We start from the raw sequence: 19,247 nt of genomic DNA on the forward strand, positions 1-19,247 counted from the left end.
TGGCACTAATAACCCCTCATAGCTCAGTGCTTTGTTGTGAGCGCAGCGCCGCACTGCACGAAACAGCAGAAGGTGAAGAGTAGGTTATTTCCACTCAGCCTGATCCTGCAGGATTCATTCATGCTTTGCAGAATGCGGACAGGGAAATAGTTGGAAGCGCCTCCGAACAGCAGGAGACGATAGTTCAGCGCACTGATCGGGCTTTTGTTCGCCGCATTTTCGCTGCAGCGAGGACAGAGACACCGGTCCAGGACGGTACGAAGATCCATGAGACACGCTTTGAGCTGGATACCGCTTCAGTATCACGGTAGGCCACAGACCGGGGTTTGGATTTAAACGCTGTTACAGCTGAAAAACACATGCAGCGAAATCAATCATGAGATGAGTGACACGGCTGCTATTTTCACTAAATGGCTTTTTTCTTATATTAAATGTTAGTGCTGCATCTGACGTCCCGCTGCTAACATCTGCTCAGGTTGCGTGAAGGTTGAGCCATGGACGCCGGGAGGCTGGAGCAGCAGGTGGCCAGCGTTGACAGGGGGATCTGCTTCCTGAAGCAGGAGCACCTGGCCATGCTGACCGGCCTGCAGCTGGAGATCACACACCTGAAGAGGCGCTGTCACGGTCAGTCCCACCAATCTGCCCGGATTTGATATGGGCGGTTGCCCAGGGCGGTATTACGAAAGGAGGGCGTGAGCAGAAGCATCAAATCCAAATGGGAAGTTGCTGCCTTAAGACATTTGTGGTGAAAACCTTTAGTTACGCTCATCTTGGATCAGGCTTTTAAATGGTAAATAAATCCTTAATATTGATTTTAAAAAGGACTTTTCCATTGGCAGATTATTCCACTTATAACAAGATATTTTTCCCATGTAATAAGTAAAATAATCTGCCAATAAATCAAGTACTTTTTCACAAATATTAAGAAATTATTAACTTAAAACTAGTACTTATTTGTTGCTGAAAAGTTACTTGTACGTTAGTTCGGTCTTACTTCAAGTGTAGTAAAAGATATTTGAACTAGAAACTGGACAAAAATACTTGATAAGATTTTGTGTTCTTTTTGTGTTACGTGGCAACAACTTGTTGAGTAATTTATGGTTACCTAGCAACGGCCTGTTGAGTAATTTATGGTTACCAGGCAACAACCTGCTGAGTAACTTGCACAGCAGCAGTTTCAGGTTTCATCACCGTGCCTCATAGCTGCTTAAAAACAACAATTAAACAGCGGCATGGAGTGAAAACTGTGGATTAAATAAGAAAAGTCAGTACTCCGGTTTGCCAGTATTTTAAAAAAAACAAATCAATAATTATTGATCGGCAATTATCAATATCCACTGATGAGAAACAAATTTATAGTGGTACAATTTTCAACCATGTCGTCCAGCTATAATCTGAGATAGGGATGCAAAAAAATGAATCAATTTAGGATTACCGGTAATTGTAGATTAAAATGAGTTCCAGTTGATTAACTAATAAAAGATGGCGGCGCCATACCAGAACAGGAAAAAGAAACGGTCCAAACAAAGTTCGGTGTTCTGATTTATATTATGGAAAACCGGTCGGCCATCTTGATGCAAGACAAAACTCAAGTTTTTAAGAAAATGGACGCTTATCAATGAATTATCAATTAGAGCAATCAACTCATTAATCAATAACCTGCTTTCCTAATCTGGATTCATTTCTGTGGATGTTTATATTATGGCTTATTCTCCTCAATCTGTAATCTCTAATCTGACTATGCCTAATCCTTTGTGCAGAGCTGAGCTGTGAGCTGGACTCCAAGTTTCCTGACAGAAACACAGCAGGTAAGAATTTAGATATAATAAGTAATAATCCAAATTAATCATTTAAAATGTAAAAAATAAACTATTTCAACTGGTTTCTGTCTTAGATAAAACAAAAATAATCATCAGTTTTAAAGAGAAATGTTAACTTCCATAACCCTTTCCATGTATCTTATTCTGCTTTTATGTAATGTGTAATTTTGAAGAGGGAATGAAAAGTATGCCTGCTTTACTCCTATTTTACCCAAAGTTTCTGTTTCATAACAAACTGTCACGACATAGTAACATTTTCAACAAACATGTAAAAAAATATTTTTGATAAAAGTTACATACAGCTGCTTTAACGTAAACTACATATCAATCTATCCTTTGTTTAGCAACAAGGCAGTTCAAATACAGAGTAACTGAACAAATTATCAATCATTTAATATTAAAAAATACATAATTAAACAGACCAAAATACAAAGTTACGTGTAATGTTGGTATTTTAAGGACCAAAATGACAACAATTCATGTAACAAAAAAAAAGCAAAATCAGGCAAAAATAAATATTTCTAAATCAGTTTCTTTCAATTAAAAACGTAGGAAACTTTAACAAAAGTTGCAGGTTAAAGTGTGTCTCTGTGTCTGGTGAGTTTTTGGTTGCAACATGTTTGTTTTTAATTCAGTGAGAAGAGAATCCAGAAATTTTACTCAAGGAAGAGTAGAAATACTTTATAATAGTTACTCAAGTAAAAACAAAATGTAGCCGTCCAAGAATACCAAGAGTTTAAAAGTATTTGGCAAAAGGTTTACTCAAGAGCTGGTGTTTTGTATTTTAAGGACCAAAAGTTCAAATAAGTAACAAAAAATAACAAAATCAGTAAAAATTGTATTTTTCCAAATCAGTTTCTTTCAGTAAAAAAAAACTTATGAAGCTTTAACTGCAGGTCTGTGTCTGGTGAGTTTTTGGTTGCAACATGTTTGTTTTTAATTCAGTGAGTAGAGAATCCAGAAAGTAGAGAGAGAGTAAAGATACTTCACAATAATATGAATCAAGTAAAAGTAAAAAAAAGTACAGCGCAGTAAAAATACTCCTAAAAGTAAATTTTTTCAAAAAGTTACTCAAGTAAATGTAAGTAGTTACTACCCAGCTCTGGGTCTGTGTTTGTTTTCGTCCGTCAGAGGAGGAAGCAGAGCTGGCGGCGCGTTGCGAGGCCGCAGAGCGCCTCCTGGAGAGGCAGCAGTGCATGATGGTCACGGTGCGCGGGGAGCTGCGGGCCGGCCGGGCCCGAGCTGTGGCGCTGGGGAGGAGCCTGCGGGAGGAGGAGCGGCGCTTCCTGGAGGAGCTGAAGCGCCGCAGCCACAAGATCACATTGCTGAATCGAGAACTTCAGCGGCAAAACGTCATGACGACGACGCTGCACCACGAGCTGCACGGCGCACGGTTGAAACTTTTCCAGCAGCGGCAAAGGGGGAAAGGAGAGCAGGAGGAGGAGGAGGAGGGAGAGGAGGAAGAGGAAGAAGGAGGGTCAGACTGGCCTCTGTCTCCTCATCCTGGTGCCTCCTCCGTCCAGCCGGAGGGGAGACACAGGAAGAACATCAGTGTGAGGGAGGAGAGGGTGAGAGCCTGCATCCCACAGGAGAGAGTCACGTCACCACAGAGTCCACACCCGATGCCTGACCCCGCCCTCTTCCTGGTGCCACTCAGGTACCGCCTCCTCCGCTGGAGCCGGCCAATGAGGCTGCAGGACGGAGAGGAGGGGGAGGACGAGTGGGAGGACATAGAGGACAGCAGGGTGCCCAGGAGGGTGGACATGGGCGCAGGCGAGGGAGAGACGGCTCTGTGACCGTCATCTCTGAGGAGGAGGACTCTGTAGAAACCTGGAAAATTAAGTTTTATAATTTAGCCTCACAGGAAATGGTTAATCTAAACTAGACTTAGATGTATTTATAGATTTACCCAATTAAGGGTGTGAAATGTCCTCAAAAGGTTTAGAGTTTACCACAGCTGATCGTGTTTGCCTATAATCTAAACAGCAGCATTGCCTCTGGGTTCAGTGAATGTTTCACCAGCTGGAGCAGCTGGGGGTGCGCCGAAAACCTGACCTGCCCTTTCTGAATTGGCCGATACCAAATTGTTTTTGTCTGAAATGTTGCTAAATATAGCAAGAAAGTCACTGAGTTGGTAACAATAGTGGGGTGATTATTGTTACCTTAAAATGAGCAGACATGACCTGGTGGGCCAGTCTGCCGGTCAAACCTCTCTTAACCCTCATGTTGTCCTCATTTTCTGTGTATAGGGAAAACACATACAAATCTCGGTCATTTTGACCTGAGGACAACTTAAGTGAGAGCTGAAGAAGACAGTGGCTGGTTTTTAGGTATTTGCTGAGGTGGATAAGATCAGCTTCACATGTAAGTATTGACCGATCACCAATCTCCCAAAATTAAGGAAATCTGTGCCAGTAAATCGACTGGCCGCTAAATCGGTGCAGCCCTACAACCAGCTTTAAGTTTAGGATGGTCACTTGAAAAGGAAATTTTGTATTACCTGCACTTTATTAAATTCATACAATTTGCCTTGTTATTGCAAACCATAACTCATGTTGTCGTCTGTTTTCACAAGGGAATAAAACTTTTCTTAGAACATTTTAATATGTAAGTGTGACTCCTCTACCGGCCCGGTGATGTTACAAAGAGCAGAATAGTAAAAATACAAACAATCCATTTTTCACAGGAGCTCCCCATCCACACTGTCTGAGCTTGATCTATTTTCACAAAACTCCTTCCTCCAGTTGTGAAAGAGACATGTCCAAAAAGACATTCAAGTTTATTTCCACAAGCAGTCTGCATGGCAGCAGGTATTTATACTTACAAAAATACTCTTTTCCTCCTGTTTCACAACTACTTTACATAAAATCCTGATAAAATAAATCAACGTTTATTGTTATGACTACATTTGGAAAAGGTGGAGAATTCAAAGCAGAGGAAAAACTGATTATTAGTCAAAAAAAAAACTTTATTCTCTCACACCTGGACTGATTACATATTGTGCTTTTTATATAATGTAAAATACGGCTGAAATCAACTTTTTAAAACTACTTTTTAGTCTTTTTAGTCAGTCCAATCATTACAATGCATAATAATATTATATACCAGCTGAATTTAGGGGGTTTTGTAGGTTTTTATGCTTAAATTTATGAAAAATTATTGATCCAAGGATGTTGAGACTGAAAAAACTGACATTTTGAAATCTAACCAGGATATCTGAGCAGACGTATCTATAATATGTATTTCTACAGTAACTCTTGAAACAACTCAAGAACAGGCATCCTCATCCATATTTTTGTCTTCTGTCTGGATAAAATCCTGCATGTCAGGGATGTCGAGCTCTTTTTCATTTTGAGCCACATCAACATCATGAATGTTCTTAAAGGGCCGGTTGTCCCAAAGTGCATCATAAAACCTACTAACAAACTGTTAAAACATTAATAGCTGTGTCTGCATTTGATAAGTACTTATTAAAATTTAACATCTGTAAAATGTATAACATTTTGTTACTTTATTGATTTCTTTTGCAATAATCACTGATTTGTGGAGTTAATTCAGAAATATTTGCAAACTATCTTTAAAATACTTGCTGTAGGAAATACTGCCACTTGCAGGTGGGAGTTAGCATCACATAAATCCAAGGTTTTTTACCATTTTGGTGGGATATTTACATTAAACTCACAATTATGCATTACTGCATGACTCAAAAATCAAACATTCTGTTGTTTCCCTGTAGCTGCAAAAAAAAGCTGCTGCAGAAAAATAAATCTTATTTTAATGTTAGTCAAGGTTTCATTTAATATATTATTCACACAGCATGAACTTTAATGGAGCTGCTACTGAATAAACAAGCAGCAGCAGAGAGTTTCTCCAGCAGTTAATTTGCTCTTGGTGTGTTCAGAATATTAATGTCTCGCTCTCTGGTGGCCACAGACCTTCTTTTCAGCTGACGCCAAACGAATCTTTGAGGAAACAGGATGTGAATACTGAGAGGTTTGTTTTTAGCTGGTTTGGAACAGAGGAGGTACTTCAGCAAACACAAGAAAAGAGAAAATGTGGAATTCATTTGATTACATCATGAAGCCCAAAGGAAAATCCAGGGACGTTCATCATTTACCAAGAGCGTAAATTTAAAACATGGAATTAAAATTTTGTACCAGTGATTTAAAATTAATTAAATATATTGTCAATAATACAATCAAACTAACTGACTGAAATATAAACACTCGACAATATTCAGATTGAGTTTCTAAAAACACCATTGTTCTATTTGCAGATTCTCAATTTAATATGTTGCGACTTTGACTGGGCCACAGCAGCACACGGATATCCATGTAACCATCCTACATGCACAAAGGCACGTTATTACAGATCCTCCCTCCCATCAGCTGGTAGACTTGATGTAGGTGGCAGCACACTTTAAGAAAATGTTTACATCAACGTGGTTAAGTTTTCATTTCTTGTAAATAGTCTGCTGCTTTTAGATGCAAAAAATAAACAACATTTTAGTACGAAAGCTTACATTTTGTTAGCAACTGTCTGCCGATGGCTGTCAGTTACAAAGTTCACGGAAGTGTGACGTCACATGAGAATGAAATTTTGTGTTAAAAACAATATACAAAAACAGGATTGTGGCAATGATACAATCCTGTTGTATCATTGGATACAACAGGATTGTTGTATCCAATTATACAACATTGGATACAATGTTGTATCATTGTATCCAATGATACAACATTGGATACAATGATACAACATTGTATCATTGATACAACATTGTATCCAATGATACAACATTGGATACAATGATACAACATTGTATCATTGATACAACATTGTGTCCAATGATACAACATTGTATCATTGTATCATACAATGCTAGTAGTAGCAATGAGTATTGCTACTACTACTACTGCTACTAMTACCAGTAGTAGTAGCAGTAGTAGCTACTACTACTACTACTAATAATAATAATATACAATACAATACAAGCTACTACTACTACTACTAATAATAATAATATACAAGACCATAACAGAAAAAAACTAGACAGTTATTGCAAATTATATGGATCTAGCACCCAAAAAATAAATAATATACATGAGCATTTGCGCTTGTAACGTCACATAATGGTAAAAAACAATAATAATCAAAGGTGAGAGTACCCAAAAGTAGTGCTCAAGTAAATAATGCTACTTCAACATATTCTTAATTAAGTAAAATTAAAACGTAGCCATCCAAGAAACTAGTCAAGTAAGCATAAAGAAGTAATCGATAAACAGCTAAGTGCTGAGTAACTGGTCAAAACATCAATCATTTAATATTTAAACATTACATCATCAGATGGATTTAAATGTAAAATTATGTGGAAAATTTGGTACGTTAAAGATCAAAATGAAAATTATTCATGTAAAACATCATTATAAAATAACAGAATCAGACAAAACAAAAATTTTTCCAAATCCATTTCTCTCAATATTAAACTCGTGAAACTTTAACAATAACTTCAGGTGTGTTTGTGTCTGGTCAAGTTTTTCTCAATACAAACTTGTTCTTCATAAATTTTACTCAAGTAAGAGTAATAAAGTACAATATAGTACTCAAGTATGGAGAGCCATTTCAGCCAAAATTAAATAAATAAATAAAAGGGTGAAATAACTAAAAAATGAGTAAAATAAATCAAAAAATGAAGACAATGAGTGAAATAAATAACAAATTTGTTAATCTAGCTTTTTTATTAACCCAATTTTTCATTTATGTATTTTTCATATCAAGTTTTCAATTTCCCTTTTTTCTTTTGTCTATTTTTCATTAATCTATATTTCATTTAACAATTTTTTTAATTTAACTTTTTCATTAACCCAATTTTTTCATTTTTTTTATTTTTCATATCAATTTCTCTTTTTCGTTCATCTATTTTTCATTTATCCCTTTATCCATTGACCCATTTTTTATTCATCTATTTTTCATTTAACCACTTTCCAATTTCCCTTTTTCATTAACCCAATTTTTTCATTTATTTATTTAATTTAGGTTGAAATGGCTCTCCATAGAAATGGCTCCCCATACAAGTAAACGTAACTAGTTACTAACTAACTCTGATAATAAACCTTTCTGAGTCAGTCTATGAAGAGAAAAGGTGAGAATCATTTTTTCACCAGTAGATGGCGGTAACGCACTCATGCTGCCACCTGCATACGTCAATCTGAATCACACAGGAAGTTACATCATTTGCAGCAGAGCGGGAGCCCCCTGCTGGCCGCTGTTTGGTATTGTCTGAACAGAGAGAGGGCCCACAGGCTGTGACAGCTCCCCTTTCTCCCCCCCCACTCATGAAGGACACTCAGTTTGTGTAATGTAGTCGCACAGCAAGGACAGGAGAGCGTCTGGAGGAAATCCTGGGAAACTCTGTGATTTCACCAGGATGGGAACCAGAAGATATGAGACAAGATGACACAGAGCGACTGATTTCTTCTTCTTCACTGGATGGTAGGTCTCACACATCTGATGTCATATTTTTGTTGTGTTTGAGGATCATGCAAACCTTCTCCTGCAACAGTTTAGGCTCTCATGACCATTTGGTGCTTTAAATCAGAAATTAATCTTCACAGCTGTATTTATTTTCAAATCCTCATGTGGTTGAACTCTGATTTAATCATCTCCAGCTTACTTTTTAAACTTTTCTTTCATGGATTCATTAAATGCTCTGCACCATCCACAAGACTGGACCTAAAATTGTAGATTGTCCAGTTTATGTTGGGTGAATCCCAGAGCTGTGTAGTAACTAGTTACATTTACGCAATTAAATTTACTTCAGTAACTTTTTTTTTAAATGTGCTTTTATGAGTATTTTTACTAAGCTGTATTTTTTTACTTTTATTTAAGTAATTTTTTTAATGAAGTATCCTCCTTCATTTTTACCCGATGAATAAAAAACAAACATGTTTTAACCAAAAATTAATCTTTGAAATTCATTTGGAAAAAAATAATTTTGCCTGATTTTATTTTTATTTTTTTGTTGCTTATATAAATTATTTACATTTTGTTTTTTTTGTAAAATAATTTACAAAAAATTATCATAATTTTGTAAATTATGATAATTTAATGCAGTTRGCATTTTTAATGGACTTTCAATGCAACTTTTAGAGCAACTTTGAATTAAAAGTGTCATTATTTACCGAATAATGTTCATGACAACAGTCGTAAACATTTATAAAGACTTTTTTATGTTCATGACAGATGTTATGTCATGTTTATGACAGTGCCATGTCAGTCTTATGCACACCCCTTCAAATAAAGTGCTACCGAAATACTTCATAATAAAATTACTCAAATAAAAGTAAAAAGTACAGAAGTAAAAATAACCCTAAAAGTATATTTTTTCTGAAAAACTCTGACTACATTCTATAGACAATTTAACAGGAACCTTCAGCTAATTTGGATCTAAAGTTCCACAAAGAGCTAAAACTAGATTTTTACGCTCTATGCTGTTTTTCTTCCTCACATTAAATCAAATGTAATTTTCTCTTGTAAATTAGGGGTCCCAAAATTATTCCCATTTGGTAAATGCCAAATAAAAACAAATAGCACTCGTAAAAAGTGGGTAAATGTAAAAATTTAATTATTTTTTTCTCTGTCCAGCCTGACGCGGTGCGACGATGGGAAACATCCTCCAGTGCTGCCGCGGATTGTTGAGCTTCTTCAAGCATCCGGACGATCCGGTTCAGCGCGGCGTTGAGCAATCCCCTCTTCTATCAAGCGAGGAAAGCGATTTTGACTCTTTGGATGACAGCATGATAAACCCTTCAACTGGAATAGCAAACCCTGCTCTTGAGCCAGAGCACTTCCTGTTTCCTGACATCATACTCAGCAGCAACCCTGCAGGCGAAGTGACTCTGGTGGAGCCCATGGTGTGTCTGCTTGTTTCTGAGGAAGACGAGGCGCAGGGAGATGAAGAAGACGCGAGGGAAGGAAGAGACAGGAGTTTCTCTGAGGTGGAGACGCAAACCGAAGTGGAGACTCAGATTAGTGCGGAGGTTCAGACTCAGACTGACTCTGAGGCAGAAATTCAGACGGAGGACGATAAAGGCATCACAACTTCAACAAAAGCAAAATCAGAAATGGAGCAAAACACCAAGCTTCATGAAGAAAGCGTAGCAGGGTTTGTTTGGACTGAGCAGCACCAGGTACTGATCCATCCCAGTGGAAAAGGTTCTGAGAAGACCGAACACTTTGATGCAGAACGTGAAAGCAACAACACTCATGAGGAACATGAACGAAGTGATGAAGATCCAGGAGTTCATAACGTAAAAAATGAAATTATCCACCCTGATGAGTTAGTAGACGAGTCCATATTTAACGAGACTCACATGAACGATGCGGAAAACATAAAGAGAGAAACGGAGGACCAGGATAAAAATGGTTTGCAGCCCCTTTCAGAGGAGCCGCTTGTCAAAGGTCGGTGATCGGCGTCCATCTTTGTTCATATTTATGTGTAACATTCTGTTATTATGATGTTTAAGGTTTAATTCTTCAAACCTCAGGTGTGGCTTCAGAAAGCTCTAAGGTTCTCCAGCTGTCCAACAAGAGAAAAACTCTGCCGAGTGATGGAGAAGCCGCTGATCTTCATGAGGACGAGTTTACAGTCCAAATTCAGCCGCCTGGAGCAGAAAGTTTTGATCTTCAGGTTCTGCTTTCTTCAGTATTTTCCTAAAAGTGCATCTACCTCCCTGCAGTCGATCACTTTGCTGGCGATAGAGCGCATCAACCCACTTCTAAAGTCCTTCCTCTGGCTCCCTGGAGATCAAAGAACAGACTTTAAAATACTTTATTTAGTTTATAAATCACTGAACGGCTTAGCACAAAAATACATTAAATAACTGCTGCTGTCGTATCAACCTTCCAGATCTTCCAAACATAGAGAAGTAATATTCAGCTTTTATGTACCAAAAATCAGGAACAAACTTCCCCAAAACTGCTAAACAGCCAAAACACTGAGTTCCTTTAAATCAAGACTAAAAACCCAGCTGTTCATAGTTATTTTTGAAATATAATCAATGAAACACTGACCAACATTTTGATCTGAATGATTTTGGCGTTTGCTCAATCATTGACGGTCTTTACGACTTTGTCATTTTGTGTTTTTATAAACTGATTGGTAATGATTGGTAGTCTGGACCACCATTTCATACTCAGATGTAAACACTGAGTTCCTTTAAACCTGGACTAAAAACCCACCTGCTGCTTTTCAAACATTGCAAATGAAACATCAATCCACATTTCTGATGTGTAACGACGGTAATGTTTGACTACTTGAATGAAGTTCGTTTCTCTTCAAATCAGACAAATTTGGCTTTAAACGTTTGTGCTACATTTGTGCAGCAAATTTTTATTTGGTTTGTGCTGCTTTGGCTTTGAAGACATTAATCAAAGTTTAAGGGTCAAAAGGTCAGCCAGCCCCCCACTTTTACAAAATCAAAATTACCTTTAAACATTCATTAATAGGTTCAAAGCCAAAGCAGCACAAAAACTTTTGCTCCACAAACCAGCATAAATGTAGTTGAGTGGATTGACACCAGTCTGATTTGGAGAAGCTGGGAATGGGGGGATGGTTGACCTTTCATGACCTCTGGAAACATTTCTTAGTATATTTAAAATGATAGCACCACAAACAAAAAGTTTCGATGCACAAACGTAGGACAAACATTTGACACCAATTCCGTCTGATTTGAAGAAGGTGAGGTTCCAACTTCCCTCAGGTTGTTTGTGTCTTCATGACTGTATTTGTGTTTGTATGACGTAAATGTGCTATACAAATAAACTTGATTGACTCATTGATTATCCTCCCCTCTCAGGTCTCAGGGCAGATGTCGGTATCTGAGCTCCATCAGGTGCTGATGGATCATGAACTCACCTGCCACGGCTCCTGCTTCTCCCTGCAGCTGGGAGGGGCCGTCCTGGACAGCGCCGCCGAACTGGGCTCCATCCAGGGAATCCAGGAGGGGGCGCTGATCAGGGTGGTGGAGGGTAACCGACTCTAAATTTCTCCCCTCATCCTCTCTACTCACCGCTTTTCACGACAATCATTTGATTTGAAGCTGTATCTTCATCCGACTTTGGACCGGAAGCTACCAGAAGAGAATCAGTCTGAACATTTTACAAACTTACATGCTAACAGCTGCTTTGAAAAAGCTGAAAAGTGAGCAAATTTAGTGAGAAGCAACCAAACATTGAAAATATAACTTTTAAAGTTGACAAAAAACACAAGAAGTCACCAAATCATTTAACTTTGTGGGTCTTTTTATATATCTGTAAATATGAACCATAGTGAGTAAGTTGGATAGATTTGTTTTTGTTTCAGTCAAAAGTTTGAAAACTAAACAAAAATAATATGAGTAAATACAAAAAGCAGTTTTCAAATTATACACTGTTACAGTGTATAATTATACAGTGTTATTTGTCCAGTTTCTAGAGAAAATATCTTAGTTCACTTGAAATAATAAAAACAAACTTATGAGTTCCTTTTCAGAAAGATATAGGAGCTTGTTTTAAGGAAGTAATTCCTTAATATTGATGAATAACATTGATATTAAGGAACATTCCTTAATATTAAGGAATATTATTATTATTCCTAAATAATATTAATATTATTTAAATTAATATTATTAATCCTTATATTAAGAAACTTGTAAGACTTGTTATAAGTTTTGTAAATTCACTTATAACAAGATATTTTTATCGTGTTATAAGTGAAATAATCTGCTAATGGAAGAAGTACTTTTTCATCAATATTAAGGAATGATTGACTTAAAACAAGATGAAAAGTTACTTCTCAGTCAGTTTTGTCTTACTTCAAGTGGACAAAGATATTTGCACTAGAAAAAAGATAAAATACTTGTAAAGATTTTCTGTTTTTGCAGTGCAATTTCATTTATCAGAGGGAAATGAAGCTATCAAAACCAACCAAGATTTATGTGGTAATATAGCTGTTCACTGCAAGACCTGCAAAATTAAGAAATTATTTATATGCACTATAACTTGTCTGACATCAGTAAGTGAAGCAAAATATCTCAAAAAGCAACATGTACCAAAACCTGATCTAAAGAAAAATACAAGCACAATTGGAAATAAGTAAGTACTATGGAGGAATGCATTAATTTACAATCTTTGCCACCCAACAACTCGGTATGAGGAGTTCATGGTATTTTCTGTTTTAATAAATGTTCAATAAAGTATTAATCAAAGTCAGAGACATCTACCAATCTATAAAGGATTATAAAGCCATTTCTAAAGTTTTGGGACTCCAAAGAAACCGCAGTGAGAGCCGTTATCCACCAACCCAAAGAACACAAAAGACTGATTCATTTTTCTCAGAAAACACCTTGATGATCCGGGACGTTGGAGAAAATATTTCTGTGGACCAACGAGACAAAACTGGGACCAAGTTAAAACTAACAGCAGAAAATGAACATCAGTCGAACATGGTCATGGCGGTGTGATGCTCTGGGCTGCTTCAGGACCTGGACGACTCAGCCTCGTTGATTATGGATTCTGTTTGCTAGCAGAAAATGGTTTTATTATGGTAGTTTTATATTTTAACACACAAAGAAATGAATCTTTGTCTTTTAATTATTTGTTTTTGTTATAAACTTCATTTGTGACCAAAAGTTTTGAGACTGTCAAATGTTTGGGGGTTTTATTCCCCCGAAACATTTTAGCTTAAATGCTGTAAGAACTTTTTCACTGACAATTCAACATTAAACATTTGATGTGTTTCAAATACCTTAATTAAAAATAATCCAGATTATGTAAAGTTCCAATAATGAATTAAACTTTCTCATGTAAATTACTGGATTACTGGTTGTTTCCCATTCAGATATTACCCGTGCTGGGAAGATGTCACAATTTTTGATTTTGTTCACTTATTTTTTTAGGACTCTTGGTGGGATTAAGATCTGGAGTTTTTCTTAACCACAAAGTCAAAAAACCTCACAAATAGGTTAACAAAATACAAAATCTCGACAAGTGTTTTTGTCTAGTTTTATGTACAAAGTCAAGCATTTTTTCAAACTCAGAAATTTCCATGCTTTTTCTAGAAAATCTCTGAGATTCAAGCAAGTTTTTTTTATCAACCCTAAAACTTTTGAAATAAGAATAACAAACTGTTCATGGATATAGGTCTTTTTTTAAGTACTAGTTCCACTGGGAGACACTTGTAACAAGACATTTTTCCCATCTGAAATAGTCTGCCAATTGAACAAACACTTTTTCATCAATATTAAGGAGTCATTGACCTACATCTTGCTGGAATGTTACTTTTAAATTAGCTTTGTCTTATTTCAAGCAGAAAAAGATATTTGTACTAGAAACTAAACAAAACTACTTGATAAGGTTTTATGTTTTGCAATGAAGTTCAAATGAACCTGGGATAAGACGGTGTCCACTGTTCATTTCATATTGTGACAAAGTGCTTTGTTGTGTTCAAATAAAACATTATTTATTATAAAATTGCTCCTTTTTTCTTTGACAAAGTCGTCTGAAAGGGGCTTGATAAAAAAAACAAAACACAAATAACTGTGCTACTCTTGTTTAGAGAAAATCTCTCCTGAGCTAACCATAAAATCACCGAATCTATGCTAGCATTTAGCTTTGTTGCTAACGCAGCTAAAATAGCTATTTTGGAATACAGCTCACTTTCGTTAATCAGCTGCACTTTATCCAATCTCAGTGCAAATTGTAGAGATTTTTTTTTTTTTTTAATCAATCTTAAAACTTTTAGCTATAGTTTTACTTTACAACATGGCTTATCTTGTTTCAGATTCGTACTCATTGCGGGATGTTCGTGTTCATCTGCGTCACGTTCGCAACCTGCTGCGGAGCCTCGACCCTGCAGGCCGCTCGCTGTCCTACCTGTCCTTATTCACCAGAGCACACCAAGGTAACGTCACTCCTTCTTGGTTAGTCGCTTTTGTGAATCAACATTTTAACCGCTGCATTCATTGCTTCAGAAAGTGACAGTATGGAAAAGGGTTCAGTGTCCCGCAGCCCTCCATTTTACATCCTGCCTGGGTATAAGGAAAGACGATACTCCTCTGCAGCCGATCAGAGACGACTGGAAGGTGAGAACTCAGTCTGGATAAGTGGAAACATGGCTCAGGTGAGTTGTGTTAAACACTGGGTGACGTGTGCAGCCTCTGCAGTGCCTCAGAGTCCTGAACATAAGCAGCTGGAACCCGCCTCCAGGAAACAGGAAGCTGCACGGAGACCTGATGTACATCAGCATCCTGACGATGGAGGAGCGAGAGCTCAGCATCACCTGCTGCTCACGGGGTTTCTACCTCAACCAGTGAGTCTGACGCTCCTCATACGCGCACAAAATGTTTTAACCTACTTATTCTGAAATATTTTCCATGAAACTATTTGGCTGCAAAGATTTCGATTCTCCAGTGTAATTTTTGCAGCATATTTTGGTGATCCATTAACTTCCAAATTAGTAAACAAAAAACTACTTCTAAAAACTAATAGTAAAAAAATTTGTCTAGGGATTTTCTGCAGAAGTGGGCATATATCGTATTGATTATAATTTATTGTCAAAAAAGTTTTGTCACCGTAAGTATTTTTGATTTATTATTTTGATTTGTGAGTTTTAAAAGTTAAGCATTTTCGACTTTTCAAACTTTTTTCTGAGAAAAATCTCAAAATTTCTGAGTTTTTAATAAAGAATTTTACATTTTTCAAACACTGAAATTTCCATGTTTTTGATAGAACATTTTGTAGAGCTTTTCTTTTTTATTCCAAAGTTGCTGAAATTTTAAAATCTGCTTGATTCTGGAGCAACTTACTTTAGGGCTAAAGTAGATAGAAAAGAGAGTAAAATTCCACTGGAAACTCCAAATTTTGCTATTAAAAAATGAGAAATTTTGAGATTTATCTCTGAAAATATTTAGAAAAGTATTGGAAATTTCTGAGTTTCAAAAGTCGAACATTCTTGACTTTCAGAAATTTTCTGAATAATCTCAGAAATGTTCATGTTTTTCCAGAATATTTCTGAGATAAATTTGGAAATTTCTGGGTTTTGATCAATTTTAAATTTATCAAATTCAGAAATCTTCATGTTTTGTCTAGAAAATGTTTTAGATTAATGTCAAAATTCCTTAATTTTCCCAATCAAATTTGTGACTTTTGAGCACAGAAATGTTCTTGTTTTCTCTAGAATATCTTTGCGTTTTTTGGCAGAAATGTACTCCTCCTGTTTTCTTACGATGGCCTTAATCCGCTGTCATACTTCAGAGGTTCCGGTCTTGACAGCTGTTGTCTTTCTGCTGCAGGTCCACTGCCTTCAAATTCAACCCCAAACCTGCAGCTCCTAAAATCCTCTGTCACTCTCTGGTCGATCTCCTGAGTCAGCTCAGTCCCTTGTTCAGGAAAAACTTTGCCGTCCTGCAGAAGAGGAGGTGAACACTCTGGGTTTGTTGATGATAGAAAAGGGCGTCACAGCATTAGTAATCCTAGAATATGGAAAAACCTAAGAATGTCTCTGTCATGATCCAGAGTTTATCAGCACCCGTTTGAGTGCATCCGCGCTCCGGTCCAGGTGTGTACCTGGGCGGCGCCTCCTGGAGATCACAGCCTGGACTGTGTGACTGCAGAGGAGACAAACGGACAGGTTACAAACTCCAAACAGCATCAGTAAGCAGAGAGGCTAAGAAGCTGGGTTTGATGGTGACACTGACGTTTGTGCAGATTCGAGACTGGAATGAGGAGCTGCAGAGATCCAGGGAACTTCCCAGAGCTTCGCTGCTGGAGCGGCGGAACAGAGACAGACGACTCTTCAGGGTGAGGAGAACAAAGACATGAAGAACAAAAACTTCTCCAGGCGTAGGATCGCTGAATCTAACGCTAACCTGAAACTCCCCCACAAAAACACAACATATACAACCTGAAATCAAAGTATTGGTYTCTTASCTCTCTTATTGTTGACTTTTTTATTCATCTATGAACAAAACATTTCATTTCAGTCCATAATCATATAATTAGAGGTGAGTAGTTTAATCAATTACATTCACTTTAGCAACTTTTTTGAACAACTTGCTCAAGTTTGAAGTGAGTCTGAAGCTTCTCATACGTGCACAAAATGTTTTAACCTACTTATTCTGAAATAAGGAGTATTTTTGCTACACTGTACCTTTAAGTTTTACTTGAATAATTTTATTATGAAGCACTCTACTCTTACTTGAGTAAAATTTCTGGATTCTCTACCAACTGGATGAAAAACAAACAAGTTTTAACCAAATATTCACCAGACTCCTGCCGTTTTTGTTAGCATTTTTTTTATCAAAAGAAACTGCTTTGGAAAAAAAACATATATTTTGCCTCACTTTGTAATTTTGAATTATTTCCATTTTTGTTTTAAAATACCAAAATTTCCACTTAAATTCATATTTTGGTCCGTTTGATGATGTCATCTTTAAATATTAAATGACTGATAATCTGATCAGTTAGTACTTGAGTAGAGTTTTACCAAATACTTTTTTTTAACTTTTACTTGAGTAAAACTGAAGTACTTCTACTCTTACTTGAGAACAATTTTTGTAATTTCTCTTCCTCCTTTCTCTTCCTCCATGCAGATCAACAGTGACTTTGTGGCCGCTGCAGCTCAGGGTGCCGTGTCCATGACGGAGGGCAACGTCTTGCCGCTGAACCCAGGGGAGCCGCCTCACCTCCACGTCTTTGTGTGGAACAATCTCTTCTTCAGCCAGGGATTCGACATGTCGGACCACTACGCGCCAGTAGGGGGCGATGCTGCCGCTCACGCTGCTGCCCTGTGTGACCTGAGAGGAGTTCAGGTGTTTATTAACCCTGAACGTTTCTCTGATTAATTGTCAACCTGTCCGTTGAGATAAAAGATAATGTTTTGGTTTGGTTTTGACTTATAGTTAATTATATACTCATGTGGTGATTTAAAATGTTTCTCCTGTTAGAAAATGTACTTTCTGATCCTTTAAAGGCCTGATAAACCAACAGAACCTCATATAATTCTTGATCAATATTTGTATTTCCAGGCGTATGCATCCGTGGACACAGAGGGGCTCCACACACTCGGCACGGCGGTGGTGGATTATCGCGGCGTCCGTGTCACTGCTCAGACCGTCGTTCCCGGGTTACTGGAGAAAAACCTCAAGCAGATAGTTTACGGCTCTAATGACAACGGGAAAACAGTTTTTACTCACCAATGGTGACCAAAACTCTAATTGCGTCCATGTGTAAAGATAGTAAAAAAACATTATAATTTGGTTTAGTTAGTGTTCATTTTTTTGTCATATTTTCACCATATTATACATACATTGATAATGTTACAGTTCCAAACTAAATATTTAATTCACAAGCTAAATATTTAGTTTTCAAACTAAATATTCATCTTCCTAACTACATTTGTAATTTGAATGTTAAATGTTTAGTTTGTTAACTAAATATTTAGCTGGTGAATTAAATATTTAGTTTGGAACTCAGACATAACACTGTTAAAATACGACTTTGAAAAATGAATATTTTTCTATGACAGGCTAAGGAAACCAAATTATTGCTGTTAAATTATTTTTGCAACTTTGTATCTCGTACGCCATCACATTAGTTTTCACATCTTAGCCACATTCATGCCGCTAAAGGAAGGCACCATGTTTTTGGTTTTTGCAGGTTTTTGGAGCTTCTGGGTGAGAGCAGTAAGTCGCTGAGGATCCAGCCTCACCGGGTCCTCGACCACAGCAACAGCCCTGTGGAGCTCCGGTCTGCTGTCTCCACAGTCGGGATATTTGGCAGCGATGGACGTCCGTACATTTTGGACCTCCTGCGGACTTTCCCTCCGGATCTGAACTTCCTGGTGCCGGCTGAGGCGCAGCAGGAAGTTCCCGCAGCGTGTCGCAGCTTCGGCTTCCCGCGGCGTCACCGCCACGGCCTGGCCAGCCTCCGGCCGCAGCTGGTGGAGGCCTTTGTCCATCACAGGTGAGGAAGAGGAGAGAGGTCACATGACCATCACGCGCTGGGAAAACATCTGGAAAAATGCGAACATTGAACAGCAAATCCTACAATAAAAACATGGAAAATAACGAATTCTAGATTTTTCTCTCTGTACTTTACAAATGTTGTCCTTCCTTCTTTCCTTCCCTCCTTCCTTCCTTCCCTCCTTCCTTCCTTCGTTCCTTCCTTTGTTCCTTCCTTTCCTCCTTCCTTCGTTCCTTCTTTTCCTCCTTCCTTTGTTCCTTCCTTTGTTCCTTCCTTTGTTCGTTCCTTCCTTTGTTCCTTCCTTTGTTCGTTCCTTCCTTTGTTCGTTCCTTCCTTTGTTCGTTCCTTCCTTTGTTCGTTCCTTCCTTTGTTCGTTCCTTCCTTTGTTCGTTCCTTCCTTCCTTCGTTCCTTCCTTCCTTCCTTCCTTC

General features: G+C 37.6%; 2 protein-coding genes across 3 annotated transcripts in view; both read left to right on the plus strand.

Moving 5' to 3' along the window:
* The first annotated feature begins 26 nt into the window (after nt 1–26).
* On the plus strand, nt 27–4,418 carry ccdc92bb (coiled-coil domain containing 92Bb). 2 transcript variants are annotated; one of them, XM_008427429.2, is made up of 4 exons: nt 27–307; nt 439–624; nt 1,761–1,808; nt 2,952–4,418. In XM_008427429.2, the coding sequence occupies exons 2-4, from the start codon at nt 495–497 to the stop codon at nt 3,614–3,616; spliced, it is 843 nt and encodes a 280-aa protein (XP_008425651.1). In that variant the 5' UTR covers nt 27–307; nt 439–494; the 3' UTR covers nt 3,617–4,418. The 2 variants fall into 2 exon arrangements, with proteins under 2 accessions (XP_008425651.1, XP_008425649.1); XM_008427427.2 differs by having other exon boundaries at nt 29–307; nt 476–624.
* A 3,649-nt stretch (nt 4,419–8,067) lies between these two features.
* The window catches only part of LOC103475694 (clustered mitochondria protein homolog), an 18,663-nt gene continuing 7,483 nt past the window's right edge, over nt 8,068–19,247 (plus strand). The window contains 14 exon segments of the mRNA XM_017308562.1: nt 8,068–8,309; nt 9,462–10,277; nt 10,364–10,506; nt 11,675–11,846; nt 14,638–14,757; nt 14,828–14,903; nt 14,905–14,938; nt 15,011–15,165; nt 16,148–16,273; nt 16,371–16,485; nt 16,563–16,655; nt 17,447–17,665; nt 17,882–18,054; nt 18,513–18,818. Coding sequence (XP_017164051.1) covers nt 9,479–10,277; nt 10,364–10,506; nt 11,675–11,846; nt 14,638–14,757; nt 14,828–14,903; nt 14,905–14,938; nt 15,011–15,165; nt 16,148–16,273; nt 16,371–16,485; nt 16,563–16,655; nt 17,447–17,665; nt 17,882–18,054; nt 18,513–18,818 — 2,531 coding nt within the window. The 5' untranslated portion in view covers nt 8,068–8,309; nt 9,462–9,478.

Source organism: Poecilia reticulata, linkage group LG14 (genome assembly GCF_000633615.1).
Source record: "Poecilia reticulata strain Guanapo linkage group LG14, Guppy_female_1.0+MT, whole genome shotgun sequence".
In the NCBI taxonomy this organism is placed as follows: domain Eukaryota; kingdom Metazoa; phylum Chordata; class Actinopteri; order Cyprinodontiformes; family Poeciliidae; genus Poecilia; species Poecilia reticulata.